The sequence below is a fragment of the Limulus polyphemus genome, unplaced genomic scaffold, assembly GCF_000517525.1.
Source record: "Limulus polyphemus unplaced genomic scaffold, Limulus_polyphemus-2.1.2 Scaffold2816, whole genome shotgun sequence".
Lineage (NCBI taxonomy): Eukaryota > Metazoa > Arthropoda > Merostomata > Xiphosura > Limulidae > Limulus > Limulus polyphemus.
The window spans coordinates 122034-140064 of record NW_013668426.1 but is presented as its reverse complement, the minus strand read 5'-3'; the positions used below and the strand labels follow the sequence as shown (position 1 = coordinate 140064).

At 34.5% G+C, this 18031-nt stretch overlaps 1 protein-coding gene across 6 annotated transcripts in view; it reads left to right on the top strand.

The window, feature by feature from the left end:
* Window positions 1–877: 877 nt before the first annotated feature.
* The window catches only part of LOC106467973, a 43486-nt gene continuing 26332 nt past the window's right edge, over window positions 878–18031 (top strand). Inside the window, exons 1-5 of one of the 6 annotated variants that reach the window (XM_022396222.1) lie at window positions 878–952; window positions 1396–1583; window positions 2390–2437; window positions 7260–7331; window positions 16308–16434. In XM_022396222.1, coding sequence (XP_022251930.1) covers window positions 943–952; window positions 1396–1583; window positions 2390–2437; window positions 7260–7331; window positions 16308–16434 — 445 coding nt within the window. In that variant the 5' untranslated portion in view covers window positions 878–942. Of the gene's footprint in view, window positions 1584–2389; window positions 2438–7259; window positions 7332–16307; window positions 16435–17305; window positions 17397–18031 lie in introns of all 6 variants that reach the window. The other 5 variants (XM_022396221.1, XM_022396225.1, XM_022396223.1 and 2 more) reach the window with 5 other exon arrangements.

The following is an 18031-nucleotide window of genomic DNA, read 5'->3' as shown; positions in this document are numbered from 1 at the left end:
GCTGAAGTTTCTGGGAAAGAATTTATACAGAAAATTAACAAACGAACAGAGACGTGACAATATCTTACTTTCTGTTACCAACAATCTGCATCATATAAGAAAGGATACTCCTTGCAAAAGATACATCCTAACACATATCACGACTGATTAATTTCAAGCATACTTTGACGCTATGCTACTAATAATACAGTGTGTTGTTATTTATAACATTATTAGCTGTTTATAGCTTTGATAAAAATCACTGTTGAAATATGAATTGTGTTATTAGCAGTCAAGAAGTTTTAAAGTAGGATTATAATTTTCAACCTGAGAAGGGCCTTATCTAACACTTAGGATTCAGGTATAACGTCCCTAATTTTGAAAGCTAACAGCAAGAGATTTGTATGGTTCTCTGAATAGATAACAGGATTGACTACTACTTTTTGAAACATAACCATTTGGCTAAGTTGGGCTTAATTACAAAGGAAAAACGTATTATTTCGGGCCGGTGGATGAGCTTTTAAGAGTGATAACCAAATCTTACTATTCGGTCAGAAAAGAGTATCCCAAAAATGGATGCTTTTGACTAGTTTCTTCCCTTCTTGTTTGTTAGTTCCAAGATTAGGATCGATTATGCATATACATCCTTTGTGTAGCTATGCGCACAAACTATTTTATTTTTATAAAATTTGTATTTATTATTGTTGTATGTTTGATTAAAAATAGCTTATACTATATCGTATACGTAGAATTATTTTTGTGTTTCATTTTTTATTGGTTAATATGATTCACCGACATTGAAGCAGATTTAACACTTTAACTATTTTCATTGAACATACTAAAAATTTATTTGAATGTTCCTAATACATTCATAAGTTTAATATTATTAGAAATAAAGTTATTCCGAAATTCAAAATGTTGTGTTTTGATTAATGGCGTCAGCAGAGGACACTAATGATATAAATGGAGAAAAGTTTAGTTTCGAATAATTTTATCTAAAGTTGAAACAATTTCTAAGTTCTAGTCATTTATGATTTAAGTATTTGAGCTACATATGGGACATTTAATTTTTGGGGGATTTGTGTTTATTTTATTATGGTAAAAGTACCAATCTTTGTAGCTTCTTAGTCCAATATTTTTAGTGGCGTAGCTGCTTATACTTGTAAGTTGTATATAAATTATAATTTTTGTCAAAGGTTTAGTAAAAGAAATAAATGCCTTTGGCTTTAGTTTTAGGAACCGCAACAAATGTAGGCTGTTGTATAAGTGCCTGTAAAATGAATTTGAAATTGAATGGCAGAACTCTAACTCTAAGCAAAAAACTGTCAGTGTCACTTAGTTCTTTGGTATGTTTTCCTAACATTAGATACAGTCATCGCAATAAGTCATTTAATGCGTCCAAATTTTTACTAACAGAGCTGCCAGAGTTAGGTTTATGTCGGAAATTTCATCAGAATCGAAGCTCGGAAAATATTAGTAATACTAAGTTGTTTTACATTCAAAATCCATTCAAATGGCTGAGTACAAGATTGGATGTACTTTTATTACAAGCTCAGTGGGACCCACATTTTTCTTTGAATGATTTTATGAGAGGAGCAAAACAGGTATAAAATGCCCCACTTATTAATTTGTTTGTTTTATCAGTAATTTAATGTCAAAAATATGTATATTTTTGAATAGGTACTAATCTGTAATCATAAAGTTATTGCATGTTTTGGTTTCACTTTTAGAACAAAATCTTAACTTAAGGCTTAAGGACAGTAAGTTGTAATGCAAGAATCAAAATATTTTTCAGTATTTTGTTCCAAAGCCTATTTTCTTTTATGCTGTATTGAATCTTAGCGTATTAGTATTAAATTATTACTTGTTACTTTTTAATTTGCAGTTGAAGACTGTAGTTTAAATGCATTATAATAGTTTCTGCTTGTGGCTTAATTTCCCTGCTGAAACTGAAAGTAATAGTTATAGATCTTTTGATGTATCGGGTACATATTATCAATCTTATTCTTAGTTAATAATGACAGGTTTAACATAACATACATGGGAAACAAGAAGCCATTTAATCTTTCAAGGTTATCCCTGAGAAAAAATGGGAATTTTCATTATTTTCAGGAAATCATCTCTTAAACTTAAAGCCTTGTAAGGCACTAAGCTTACAAGAAACATACAAGGATTCTAGCTTTAAAAAATATTGAATTGAGGAATTTTTCCTCTTCATAGATTTTTTTTTCTTTTGCTTAAACGAGGATCTGCTAAATATTAAGTACTTAATTTTCCAGTTAATTCATTGAAATATATCAAAATGTTAATCAGTTTTTTGACAGTGTTATGATTACATGAAGGAAAAAATGTTAACGAGTTGAATATATATTTTCTCTGAAAAGTGGATTTGTCTGTTTTGATCATTCAGTTTTTAGATGCATCAGAAGTCAGGTTCTTTGTGTTAACAACTCATAAGGTGAGATTTAATATTGTTTGCTTTCCGTGCCAGATCTTTGTCAAATGTTTTGTTTATATCATTTATTAGTTCTAAAATATGTTTTTGTTAGATACATATCACTGTGGATGTATTTTTGCAATCATGTTTTTTTAACATTATATTTGTGGTAGTTAATTTATGTAGATATTCAGTGTGATATAACTGGTGTGATAGTTATTCCTTCTCACTATAGTTGAATCAGTTGGGTTTGTGATGCTCATTCCATACGGGACATTTTATTGTTAACAAATCAAGTTAGACAAAAATGAATGTAGTGACACATCCAGATTAAAGAATTTTGAGAGACCACTAACTACCAGGCACAATTCATTCAACTAGCTACTACCCATTTCCTAATGTACTGTAGCCTGTAGGAATTTTGGAGCTTACAGATTTAATAGTGTTGTTTATTAATCTGTATGCCACATGTGGAGTACCTTGGGGCTCATTCTTAGGAGCTTTGCTCTTTTTGATTTGCATCAATGACATAGATGAAAGAATGGTCAATAAATTACTTAAATTTGCAGATGATATTAAGGTCTTGGTTGGTGCTAGCTGTGAAGAGGGTGTTTCTGATTTACAAAAGGATTTAGATCATTTAGTGAGTTGGGCAAATAAATGGCAAATGGATTTTAATTATAATAAAAGCAAGATAATGCATGTGGGTTATCATAATTTGAACTATAAGTATAATTTGGATGGGAATAACCTTAACAGTGTTATGAAGGAAAAGGATCTTGGTGTAATAGTTGATCAGCCTCTAAAGCCATCCAAACAATGTGCTGTTGCTAGTAGTAGAGCAAATAGGAATTTAGGCTGTAACTACAGAAATATTGAATACAAGTCTAAAGAGGTTATAGTTTCATTGTGTAGGTCACTGGTTAGGCCACATTTGAAATATTGTGTTCAGTTTTGGGCTCCTTATCTTAGGAAAGACATCGAATTGTTGGAAAGGTGTCAGAGAATGGTGTCTGGGATAGAGGGATTGTCATATGAAGAGAGATTGAAATCTCTCAAATTGTTTTCTTTTGAAAAAAGAAGAGTTAGAGGGATCTGATTGAAGTGTTTAATATTGTAAAGAGAATTGATAGTGTTGATGCATCATCTTTTTCATATTTAACAGTGAGAATAGTAGGACTAGGGGACACAAATACAAGTTTGGGCAAGGTAGGAGTCATCTTCAGCTAGGACAGTTTTCTAACAGAGTGGTTGGTATTTGGAATGAGTTGCCTTCAGATGTTATGAAGGCAGTAAATTTAAGTATATGATTAGTATATGAATGATAAGGGCTGGCTTTAAGATTTTTAAAAAAAATAGTTTTAGCTTAGTTTAGAGGATGGTCTGAGATGGACCAATAGGTCCTATGTTGCCCCAAACATTGTTTTATATGCAAGAATTCAAACTGGTTACTCAACACATACTTTGGTTAATAATAATGAGCTTGCTAAGTTTGTGAAGAGTGAAGAGCCTTTTAATATTATGTATATATGTGTACGCATAGGAAAACTATAATTACTTCATGGAATGATTTTTCCAGGCTTTTAATTTGTATTCTTATTGGGAGGATGTATATAAATGAGCCTTTAATTATCAACAGTCAGGAGATCCTTTAGTATATATGTGTATGCATAGGAAAACTATAATTACTTCATGGAATGATTTTTCCAGGCTTTTAATTTGTATTCTTATTGGGAGGATGTATATAAATGAGCCTTTAATTATCAACAGTCAGGAGATCCTTTAGTCTTTTCGTATTCAGAGGCTTGGATATCTTAGGAATATGCCCATACCACCCTTTGAAAGTGTACAAATATCACTGATTATAAACTTATTTAAATATAAAATTGTTTTGCATTCTGTTCCACTTGTTGTCCTCAGATAGTTGAAATGCTTCTTCACTCATACGATGTCTATTTTGTATGGGTCCCATTCTTCTTCTTCATTTTCTGGGAATATAAAGTTTGAATATCATGAACATGTATATCCACAAAGTGTATTAGATACCTTATGTTTTTATTGTGGTAGCCATGGCCATTTAGGTAGAAATGTCATTTATGGAAGATTTAATTTCCAACCTACTCAAAATCTGGAGAAACTACAAAGTGGGAGAGATGTAAAATGGATCTCTCTTCCACAAGAAAGGTAACACCCATTAATTTTGTGGGGGAATTCAGACTGATAGTAACAGCCAGTTATTTCTTTTTTATATGTAAGTTCAAATAAGATGTTATGAAGCAGTTGCAGATACTGGAGCACCACTTCCTGTAATTAGTTCTACTTTAGCTTGTTTTCTCAATTTTTTAGGAATATGGACATTAGTATTAAGTTGGCAGTCCCAATTACTTGTCAAGTCGAAGGCCAAATTTAAGTAAAGTAGGTGCTATTATAGGGAAAAATGTTATGCTATTAAGGACTTGGCTTCAAATAGTTAGTAATGTATTTTTATCTTTGAAAGAAGCTCTGTTGAATATTTTCCAAGATAGAGTAATATTCAAATTCATAGAACCCATAACTGTTAACACTAACTGTAATGAATTGCTTGCAGAACTCTCTTACTGTAACTCTGTGTTGTTTAATGAAGATGATGATTTGGAGTTAAAGCATTTAATTGATTAATTTGGTGGCCATTTTAGGGATAAACCATGATGTAGTGCACATTGTAATGATAAAGGATCAGCTCTTACCATTCATCATACTTCTTACAGTGTTTCCTCAACTTGTTAGCACTGTGTAAAACAGCACATTTAGAAGATACTTGAGGATATTAATTATCATGGAACCTTCTATGTGTAATAACCTCTGGTCCTTTCTGTTCATTTTAGTATCTAAGGATGATAAAAGTGAAACTGTTTTTTGTGTGGATTATCATTAGTTAAAACTGTCAGTAGCAGTTCTTGATAGATATCTAGGTATTGATGATGCTTTGGATTTTTTTTTTATAATGCTAAATATGTATCTACATTATATATAACATGTGGTTATTGGCAGATGCTAATTGATTACAATAGTAGAAAGAAAACAGCATTCTTTATTCAGTGATGGCTTTATCAGTTTAAATTGTTGCCATTTGGTCTTTTGAATAGTCATGCTATGTTTCAGCTCTTCATGGAAATTGTCCTTGCTGGACTGTTATATAATTTTTGATAGTGTAATTGTGGCTTCTCATACTCTTCTGCAACATATGGCAGATCTTTTTTTGTTTTGTCAAGGTTGTCAGAAGTTAGTTTGACAGCCAAGTTATTTAAAAGTAATTTTTCTTCTGAAATTTACCTTTTTGGGATTTGTCATTAGCCCAGTGTGTGTGACAGGTGAGTCAAAAGTACGTAAGTATCCAATTCTAAAGTCTTTGTACAGAGTTTGAGTTCCTTGATTGAACAAGTTATTATAGGAACAGAACAAGAAATACAGAGCTAAAGATAAAATTTTGTATTTTCCTTGTAGCCTTCAATCTGTCATGAATGCTAATTAATGAGTCATCTCAGTGTTTCAGAAACTAAAATGTTAACGGCAAAGTGATTGTATTCAGAAGTGAAAAATTATGATATTAGTTGTGTCAGAAGATGGTATAGTGGTTTTGTGAGCATTACATTGTAGCTGTTTTGATCTTTTCATAACCCTGATCTCTTTGTAATGTCTGATTTTTCACATAATTTGTAATGTATAGCTAACTTGTAAGTACTTATAGCATGATGTGTATAGCCTGTATTGATTGTTCTTGTTGTTTTTTTGATCACTTGGATTAGCTAGTAGTCTTTTTGATCGTGCTCATTAGTGTTATTTAATAGTTCATAATGAAATCTAGAATATTGTGAGACTTTAAAGTTAATATGATTAATATGTTAATGAACTCTGGCTCCAAAACAAACATATTAAAGCCGTGAGCTACATGTTTATTTTTTGTGATATTGCATGAAAAAGTAAACCTTAGAGTGTAGTTTCACTGAAACCTGAGTAGAACCTCAGTTTTTCGTAAAAATGTTATGTAAGTAGTGTCATTCATTTATTGGAATGTAAAGGTTACCCAATTTAATGAAATGGAACCATTATAACTTAATATAATTAAAGGTTATCTGCCAAATATTTGGGCAACTTACCTATTGATTCAAGTCATTCTTGTCTCAGTAGAGTTAGAAACACCCACAACTTTACTGATTTAGTAATTATGCCCCTATTATGATCATGAATGTAAATATGAAAAAGCAGACCCAACCACTGACCTTTGAGGTACTCCACTAGTAACAATGGTCCAAATAACTGGTTTTTCCTCAAACCCTATTGTTGTGATGCTGCTAGCTAATTTTTTGTGTGTGGCACCTTATCAAAAGATTTTTGAAAACCTAAGTTCACTTCTTTCTACTGTTCAGATAACAAGTAACATCCTCACATAAAGTCAAGAGATTAGAGAAGCAAGACTTCCCTTTAGTTGGCTCTCTTTTATGCTATATTTCATTAAGTAACTTTACAAAGCCCCCATCACTACAGAAGTAAAACTAATGGGTCTTTTTGGTGTTAAACGACTGAGGCCAATGAAAAGAGCCAACTAGCAACAATAATTCAGAATTTTTAAGAACACTACTTTGAAAAATGGCTTTTTATATTCATACAACAAAAAATAGGTATATTAACTATGTAATGTTAGTGGAAAATGCCCATCTGTGTACATTTGAAACAATTAAAAATAAGTCTTTAGATATCTTATATTCTGCTCATAAAACTGTCCAGCTGAGCTCTGAAAACTTTGGTATGAAAGGAAGTTTTTCTTCTATACAGATTATAATGACTTTATCCTCTTTTATTTTAGGCTGTTTGTACTGTCTTGACATACGTAGTACATAATGAAAATGAAGAATTGATAGGGCTTATAGAGCCAAAGGTGAGATGTGATTAATATAATTAATTATGCTTTCATTCAGTAGTTACCATTGTTGCAAAAGTTTCAATAAAAACTCTGACATGCTGGTTGTAATATTAAAATTTGGGTCAGTGTTAGATAAGAATATCTGTTTAGTAAAAAGCTATTGTGATAACTAAGAAATATTTTGAGACCAATTTACTGCTACATTGTGTAATTAGAAAAAACATTATTATCCCCACCTCCTTAGACACTACTGCAGTAATTATGTGACTACCCCACTAAAACAATCTGACAAAATTCAATAATTATGTAACACTGAAATACGTAACAAATCCTGTGTGGATAGTCTTGCCCTTGGATTGTCTCACAACAGTATTGTTGTAAAAGAAATAGCTGTTGAAATTAATTATCTTGCAAATACTACTGTTTATATTATAATGTAGCTATCAGAACTTCTTGTTTTTATTAGTGAATAACAGGAGGAAACATTGATTTATGTAAGTGTAGTGATTATACAGAGGTTGAGTATGTTATATTAAAACTATTTTGGAGCCTCACCATATCATTAAATTCATTCCATGTTGCCACATCTGATCATGCTCTGTGTGTTAACTTTGCTTCTTGACATTAGCCCTGCAGCATAGTTTCCAGACCAGGCTTAAAAATATTTGTTTGCAGTAACCCTAAACTGATTTAAAATGTGGGTAGGTAGGTAAGTAAATTTTTATTTTATTTTTCTGAAATACCACTAGTTCAGTGATCACCTAAAACATAATGTGTTAAACCATCAACATCTGTTCTATGAAGAGGATTACAGAAATTTCAATATCTTGCTGGTCAATATCAACTTCAGTTGTTGAAGTTGAATTGACTGTTGCCCACAATTTTATGGTTTGCTTTTTCATTTCATCTCCTTCACCAAGTAAATCTACAAGTACTGTCCTCCACATGGATAGGCTTCCAATTGGAATTAATTTGTTTTTCCGAATTCTCAAATTGTGAGATTATTCAGAATTGTGTTCACCATGTTGCTGATATATGCTCGTCAGTAGTAAATTCTCCCCTGCTAGATTGTCTATTTATTAGTTTAGTGTTAAGGTTCTTGGGGACAAGATAAGCCATGTTGGCCAATCAGCAAAAGAAAAATGAAAATCAAAATTTCTATAAATCTATAGAAAGTAGTAATAAATTTCAAGGCATTTCAAATGTGTAACTGAGTACTTTTAGATTATTTGAGTGTGTTTATTTTTATGAGCATTATATTTATCAAAGCATCTCTCTAACTAATAAGGTTAATTTCAGCAAACTACATGAATTTCTGAGAAAAAATATCCTAACCATGATATGCAATACAAATTTTAAAGTTGGCAAATGCTGTTAGATTGGTCGATATATCGGCAGAAGTTGGTGAAAATGAAAATTTTCCAGGTCATAATGTCAAAAAAAAATCTGTCATCCACAATTTCAGATGGTCGGTTGTGTTACAGCAAACAGAAATATATTTAAGCTTGGCCCCATTGCAAAAAGCTTCATTGTATGAATGTTATGTCTGAAACACACTTTTTCCAAAACATACTTACCTCCGGTGACACTAGCTATTTCTCGATTTCCAGGGTTTCCACTCTTTGTCCTCTCATCATTGAAAACATTTCAGTCTTTTATACCCCACTCAAAGACCCTTGGCAAATTCTAATTTGCACATTTCTCCACCAACTTCAATGTGCCTTCTATTTAGGTACTGTATATAAACACCTCATTCAGATAATCAAATCACTTTTTCTCGATGAAGCATTTGGCATGGGTTTCTGTAAACAGGAGTGTTGTGATTATTCACAATTTATGTTGCGACTTTGAACGTGGTTGGCATTACTACGGTTATATCTTTGTTTATGTTTATAAATTACACTAACAAAATAGAACGTACTGATAGGTATGAATTCCCGAGTTAAAACTTCTACTATGGAGGCCAACCAGACCTTTGCTGTATGGTGTTTGTCAAGGGCTAGGGGAGAGGTCACTCTCAGTTGAAACTGTTCGTGATGTTATCCATTGCGAGATGGAGACATATACAGACTGAGGCTGTCTTTTGTAAATGACCAGGGTCTAGCTAGGGAAGAATTTTTTCAGCTCCTTCTTTTACTAGGTTGGCCTCAACAGAGGATCATCTTTATCACCCCCATTCAGTTGATTACTCAGGTTTGTGAGGTTTTGGGGTCTCTCCTATTGTATTTGACTTTACCACTTCCTTGTTGGCAGAAAGAACTGTAAGTGACTACTTGGTTTTTCTCCTTCTCCTGATATTGCTATTCATGCTGGGAGATTTGCCACACAGTTATGTGTTTGGATAGCTATGCCTTGTCTCCCACATTTCTTGGAACAGCATGCTTTGGTTTATCACCATCAGGAGGAGGTATATTTAGGTTCTCAATGGATGGACCCCCTTTTGGACCTTTGAGGGTCTAGATTGGAACTTGTGATCACTTTAAACAGATCAGTTTTCTCAGATTCGTCTTATTCTCATGACTGTCCTGAGGTATTAACCTTTGATCCAACTTTTGTCAGAAGCCTATCAATGTTCTCCTTTGCAATTTGAGGATGAGTTGGGGATTTTGCTCACTTAGATTGTCTTTTTCAATTCTTTCTCTGGTTTCCTGGCTAGTTTGTTGTTGGAATGTTTTGGGTAGAGATGCTTTGTTAGAAAGTGTTTACCTTCTGTCTTCAGGGAGTTATGGGAAGCTCCTTTTCTTCGTCCCTGTTGTTTGCCGGAGTACCAGAGATGTTAGAATCATGAATTTATTCAGCTTGTTTACATTCTTCTTTATCGTCATTGGCTTCTTGCCTTTGTGGCACTAATTTGGGAGTATCAGCTGATAGTGTTTTCTGACCCCTTTCTTCAGTTCTCAGGTCTATTGGTTCCCATAAGAGTTTGTCCGTATTCTAGAGGTTCTTCGGCTCGGGTGGATCGTCGACAACTGCGTCAGTGACTATCCTGTGGTTGGGGGAGCAGTGGGAGCACAATTACATCACTTTCTGGACATTTGGAGTTCTTTCACCAGGGATTCATGAGCACTCCATGTTCTGGCTTCAGGGTTGGTCATTCAATTTACATCACCTCCACCATTATTTGCACAGCCTGTTGCCTTTTCATCTCCAACAGATCCACTGGGAGTGGAACTTCATTCCTAGGCCGTAAGAGAGTTGTTAGTCAATAGGACAGTAGAGAGGATAGATTCCGTTCTTCCTGAATTTTATTCCCATTTATTTGTTGTACCCAAGAAGACAAGAGATTGTCGTCCAATCATTGATCTGTCTCGACTCAATCAATTTTTAGATCCTCCTCACTTTACAATGGAATATTTTCTCAACCTATGATGGTACTTTGTGCCAGATTTCTTGATGGCCAAGTTCGATGTTACTAATGCTTATCTCCATATTCCCATAACAGAATCTTCCTGGAGGTTTCTCAGATTTGTGCACAAAGGTCAGGTGATGCAGTTCAGGGCTCTACCTTTTGGTCTTGCATCAGCACCTTATGTCTTCTGCAGAGTTGCTTGAGCTTTTTCTCATCATCTGCATTCCTTGGACCTGTGCACACATCATTATATGGAAGGCTGGTTCCTTCTGGCACTATCTCGTCAATTAGCAGAACAACACTCTCAGATTCTTCTTTCAGAAGCCACAAAAGAAGGCTTCCTTATTAGATTGGAGACATCTATTCTGTCACCAATGCAATATCTCGTCCATCTGGGTGTGATTTTCAATACTCACTTAAGTCCTATTAGGCTTCAAGCTATAGAAAGAGCCATCAGGCTTTTAGTTATGTCTTCTCGTACTGTGCGGATGGTTCTCTCTATTTTGGGATGTGACCATCCCTTGAGCTTCTCATTCCTTTGGGACGAGCACATATGAGGTCCTTTCAGTGGTCACTGCATGACCAATGGATCATGCATTCTGATCCTTTGGATCATCCTGTCTCATTACTCAGGAACAACATTATTGATTTTGGATTGGAACAACACTACTATTGGGGTACCCATTACACCACCTCATCCTGAGATCCATCTGTTCACAGATGCATCTCTTTAAGGTCAGGTGTTCCAGGGTATTTGGATAGAAGACAAGTCTACTCTCCATTTCAAGGTCTGTCTCTCTTGAAGGGAAAACTATCATGATACATTATGACAATTCCACAGTGGTTTCTCAGATTTCTCATCAAGGAGGCACACATTTTTCAGACCTTTGTTTTAGCATTTCATGTTCCAGGAGTGATAAATTTAATTGCAAATCACTTGTCTCAACTCAACCGGATTCTTCCGAAGGAATGGATACTACATCATGAGTTTTTTCGGTGAGTTTGCTCTCAGTTCGGGTCTCCAACAATCAATGCTTTTGCGACTCATTGGAATTCTCAACTGCAGTTGTATTGCTATCTAATACCTCATCCTCAAGTGTCGGCAGTAGATGCGTACAGTCAGAGCTAGACAGGTTTACATCCGTATGCCTTTCCCCCGATCTGGCTATTGCCCCGGTTTCTGAATATGGTTTGTTCCACTCCCTGTCAAGTTCTCTTGGTTGCACCATATTGGCCAGCTCAAACATGGTTTCTGCTTTTTCAGTATCTGCAGGAATGTCCACCTCTACCTCTTCAACGTTGGCAGTCTCTATTTAGACAACCTCGATTAGACATTCTCTACCCAGGTGTTCAGAAACTCTGTCTTCATGCTTGGAAGTTATGCGGTCTTTTGCCCAACATAAGGGTTTAACTTCTAAGGTTTCTCTGTATTTAACTAAATCTCTCCATAGGCCATCCATAGCTGTTTATAAATGGAAATGGAGTACTTGTCATCAGTGGTGTATTAAAAGGAATTTAAACCCTCTTCATTCTAAAGTATCTACCATATCCCATTTTATGACTTGGGTATTTGAGAGGGGTTTTGCTTCATCTATGGTGGCTTTATATGAGGCATCCTTATCCACTATTTTTCTAGTATTTCAAATATCGGAAGGTTTTTGAATCCTCAGTACTATCAGGTCTACTCAAATCCTTTCATTTTCTTCGGCCTAAATGACCTTTCCAATTACTGAATTGGAATTTTACAGTTGTTTTACATGCATTGTCTCCTCCTCCCTTTGAGCCCTTAGCTTCCTGTTCTTTGTTTCACCTTTCTCTTAGGTTTTATATTTTTGTTGTTGTTGGCTTGTGGACGTCATCAGTTAGAGTTGGTTGCAATCCATGTGCATCTGACTGTGCTTTACCCTGATAGCTCTTTTCTTCCCAAGATTCTGGCAGCCAGGGAAGGGGAAAGATCCTTCTCATCAATCCATTTGCCAGCCATTTCTCACCTTTATGACCGATCCAATCCTGATCGTTTGTTGTGTCCTGTTAGGGTCCTCAAGTGTTATGTGGCTCGTAATAGCTCATTTTGAGGTAGTAGGAATTAATTTATTCATTCATTGGAATCCTGGGTTTCAATACCTGTGGTGGGCAGAGCACAGATAGCCCATTGTGTAGCTTTGTGCTTACCTTCAAACAAATAAAAATAAAATAAATAAACTTCTGTGGGTTTTCTACTACCCCCTGTAGCTATTTTGACTACATATGTTAGATTTTAACCAGAGGTATTTTCCTCAATCATATACTTTTTTATTTCCAGGGTCCCTTTATTTTTCAGTGGATCCTTCTCTGTGGTGAGTGTTGCTGAGGCAGGTATACTTTTTTCTTTAATTCTGTCCTAGCAACCACTTTCTCTATAATTACTACAGGTTACAACAGGCTCTGTTGAAATGGGGTGTTCCACAAGACCATCTAGGTGCATACCAGATGGTATTACCTTATTGATATGGGCTGTCATGAGTAAAGCTAAATGGGATCCTACACATCCCTGCCATCATCAGGTTGAATAAATTGTGGTCAGTTTGCTTTTAAAAATGTAGTGAACTTGGTTCACCTATTGCACAGTTTCCAGAGCACTGTTCCTCAGGACTTTCCAACATGTATTACCCACCACCCCCAGACTCTATTAGTGGAACTCGTGAGTTCTTTCCACCTCCAATTTCCAGTCAGTTGGGTGGTGGACAGAGGATTTTCCTCTAGAGTGTTTGAGAGTGTTCCTCCACTCTTCGAAAAGAGGGTGAAGTTGGGGGCCCTCCTACTCGGGTCCCTGGATGTTTTTTACCAGATGTCAGTAGGGTTGGCGCCAACATCTTTGGGAGCCTACTCATAATTCTGGTTCAGATATGACACAAAGCTATCCAGTTGGGGTGGTGGTGCATGACCCTTCTCTTTGATCAATGTCGGTTTCGTATATTGTTTATGGAAGGAGGGCCATTATCTCTTCATGGTTCTGAATGCTAGGTGGTCCCATCTTAGGCCCTTGGTTGAGCACAGGTTCCACATCCTCTCCATAATTCAAGGGGCAAGAGGAAAACTCCTTGCCCACTTGATTGGGGAGTGAGGATGAATGTTCATAATTCCAGACCGGATGAGTTCTGTTTCTTTGGTTGAATATGGCATATATGATCTCGTCATTTTGATCCTGGGGTATTGCCTTTTGGACTTCTTCAGATGGAGGAGAAAGTTTGTCCACTTCGGTGTTGCTTACTTTCTCATCATTCCAGTGGTGTGAAATACATCACTCTATGGCTACAGGTTGGGATTCAATCAAAAGTATATATATATATATAACATTGAGATCCAATAGACCTATCCACCAATGTGGGATATAGGTACCACGACCCCTTAATTCCAACCTCGAGTTGTGGAACCTCAGTTATCTGGTTGGGGCTGGCCTATACTGATGATTACTCATATTCTATTCTACTTTGGATACAGGAACTGAGCTCCAGGTGAAGAGTATACCTGTTCTGGATGTAGTGCAGTTCCTCGTACTCTTGTACCATAGTCATCTTGGTACACTCCTGTTCTATACAGATGCTTTCTATATGGTTCATACCTGCACCGGCCCCTCCACCTTCTCAATGTGGGATTCTAGCTATAGTGTCAGTGGAGGTAAGTATTTTTTGGAAGTTAACATTTTCCTAAACTGAAAATTTATTTCCAATAACACTTACCTCCACTGACACTCTCCTGCCCTACCTCTCCACTAAAAGTTGGCTTATGTCTCGAAAAAATGATTACATTATCTGAATGAGGTGTTTATATACAGTACCTAGATAGAGGGTGCATTGAAGTTGGTAGAGAATTTTGCAAATAACAATTTTCCAAGGGCATTCGAGTGGGGTATAAAAGACTGGAGCAAGTGTTTTCAATGCTTAGATGGGCAAAGAGTGGAAACCCTGGAGATTGAGAAATAACTATAATGTCAGCAGAGGTAAGTATTATTGGAAATACATTTTCAGTTCAGGAAAATATTAACTTCTTTGTATTGGATTTCGATAAGTCAGCTAACATACAAGGATGACAGTGCCCATCATCCATTTCAACAGTCCATTTGCACAGAAATCCACAGATGTTGCATTCAGTGACTTGATTTATATTTCTTCATATGGAACAGCATGAATACCCATTTCATTTTACAGCTACTTGAAGTATGTGATGATTGAATGGATATCTCTTGGAAGCAATTTATGTACATTAGACCTGTAACTTTTCTTGATGGAAATCCTTTATGATTGTGTACTGTTGCAACGGGTACATTGATGGTCTGTGCCACTGACCTTTGGGTTTGTGGTTTCTCACTTGTTACAAGATGCTGCACTTTGCTTACCATGGCTAGGGAACAACTTGTTGCAAATCTCCTGGTTGTTCTTAGCTTCCAAGATGATCCATATTCCATTGTTTTCTAACATCAATAAAGAGAAGGGATATCCCCATCTTGGAAATTCTAAGTGTCCAATTTGAACATACCTATATGATCTGAATGTATGAATATTTTGCATGGGAAGGAGCTGTCATATGTTTCCTAAATACAATCAATTTTTGGCAGCATCACTACCTATTTGTTTTACTATATTGACCTTTCAGCCATGCCTGTGCCTGGCTAACAGTACAGGGTGCCACTGTTTGATTTATTTATTCTTAGCAAATAGAAAAGATAAGAGCTTCTTATTTTATATTCTGGCATGTCAATATCTGTAATTTGAGTTTCTAATTCATACGAAACTAGACTTAGTATTTTTACTTCACAAACATCTAATTTGAATCAGTGCTGTATTCAACATTCCATGTGACACACAAAAATTTATGTTTATCTGTTTTTGTAATAATTACTTTTAAATTAACAAATTGAGTAAAGTATAGTACTAAAATTTGAATTATAATCTACAGTTTGATACCAAACTTATTGGCATAAATTCATTAAATAGTAGTTCAATAAAATTTTGAATGCAAGTCAACAAAAGAGATGACATGGCCTTTCACCCATGACCTGTCTCAAAAGGATTAATGTATATTTATGTGGGAAGGTAATGTTTGTTGGTTTATTTTATGAACATGTAATAAAACAGCAATTTGATATGTATGTATTTACATTTAGGATAACTTACTCCTGTAAATCATATGAATTGAGATTCTTTAAAAATACTTATAAATTTGTTATTTATTTTTTCCCTAATTTAGTCAAAATACCTTTTTTTTATAGATAAGTTTTAGTAGAAAATATATTATTAATTAATGAACAGTAATTAAAAATAAAATAAAATCCATGAAATCATAGCCAAAGAAAGGAGATTAGAGAAAGCAAAATATCATAACACTAGTATTTTAATGAATTTGGATCTATATATATCAATCCACACCTACTTTCTGTTAATGATTTACAAACTACAGAGATGTGGAAGTTCAGTTTTGACTGTTGTAATTAAGCATGTAGCAAGATATTTCTTAACTTTTCAATGATTGATATGATGTTATGTTTTTTATATATAAATATTTGATGCATTCATATAGCTGTGTTTTTTTACCTCTTTATTACTGCTCTTTGAAGTTTGAAATTCATCAAAATGTAAGATGATTACTTACTTTGGTGGTTTCAGGCACTGCAAGATTTAATTAATGATATTTCCTTGAAGTTTGAACATAAAAGAGGAGATTCTCTTATTCTTCATCCAGATGATATTAAAGTTTCTGCAGTCCAAAATGTTCGTCTTCAGACCATTGCTGGTAAGTGTCTGTTCTTGCACGTTTTCTAATACTCTTATTTTACGTTTTTTGCTTATTTTTATTTAAAAATATTGAAAACTCTACTGAAGTTGCTTTTATATGTGCTGTTTTTTTTAGAAGACTGGTCTAATATTTCTCTTGAGGGATACTACTTTGAATAAAGTTTCCAACTATTATAATATGTTTTAATATAAAATTGTCACTCATGTCAAATTCAGTCTTGCATCTTATGCAAAAGTATATTATGTCATGTCTTGGTAATGTGTTATCATGGGGTGTAACTGCTTTTGTTAATTAAATAATCCTTGTTTACTTTAATAATACTCTATGTATGTTTGGTATAAAACGTAGTTTTATTGTACATTTTTTCATAACCTTCAATTTTATTTTATACAAGTGGTAGATTTCTAGGGGTTCTGGAAAATGTAGAATGTCCTTGAAAATAATGTAGGCAAGAGTCATATAAAACTAAATTGCCATAAAAATTTTTATAACATCAATAAATAAAACATTTCTACTTTGTTCAACTTATTTTAAATCCTGTCTTTCACAATCCATCATGAACTTGTTAACTCACTAGACTGTTTTGACTATTTTTACAACCGTGAATGATAGTTGTTAACCACCAGAATTGATACATTACAATAATGATTGTTACTGTCATGTAAAGGGCCGACTAAACATCTAATAATGAAATGTCTTGAGTATATAACTAATTTAAAAGCTATAATGCTTCAACATCAAATCTTCATTATTAGTTATTTGTATTTTTGAGAGATCACTGAAATAGTACTAGACAATATAATAATAAAAAAACAGAATGCCACACAGCTGTACCTATGTTACATTTTAATTAATATAATAACTATAGTCTATTCCAAGTCAGTGCTGAGGCCACAAAATTCATCAACTGGTCCAAGTTGCAACAACAAACCCCAGATATTGTAACCTTTGTAAAACAAGTGAGTTACGTATTACATTATAAATTATTTTAGTTCTGAGATATCATTCATTGCTTTGATGTTTAAAACATGAAATGTCACAGGAACAAATGTTAAAGCTTATATGTGCTTTGCCTGTGTTATCTGGCTATACAATGTGCAGTTTCCTTTCAGCTATACATGGGAAGACTTAACTTGTGTAAGATTGATTTTCATCAGACGACATTATGAGAGATGGATATTTTGTCGTTTATGATTTACAGCAAATGAGTAAGGCAATGAAACGTGCTTTAACCCATTTTCAATGGATAGGTCAAAGTGTGCATGTCACAACTTTTTGAGTTACCTTCAAAATTTTATTGTAAGTTTTAAGTTTGTAATTTTATAAGGAAATGTTTTTGAAAATCCTCAATCTCCCCTAGTAGGAGAATTGTGATGTTTCCTGTCTAGGTCTTCCCTCTTCTCTAATTTATTTAACATCTCTTTGAGAAGCACAGAATTTTTATGTAAATTACTTACTATAATATAGATATTACCCAGGCACCCCTTGATGTGGATTCCTGTATGTGGTGAGGGGACCTCCCAGGGAAGGTTCTGTATTTTCAGTTACTTCCTCTGGGATCTAAACATCCACCCATGTGTTTGCCGTGAGTGGT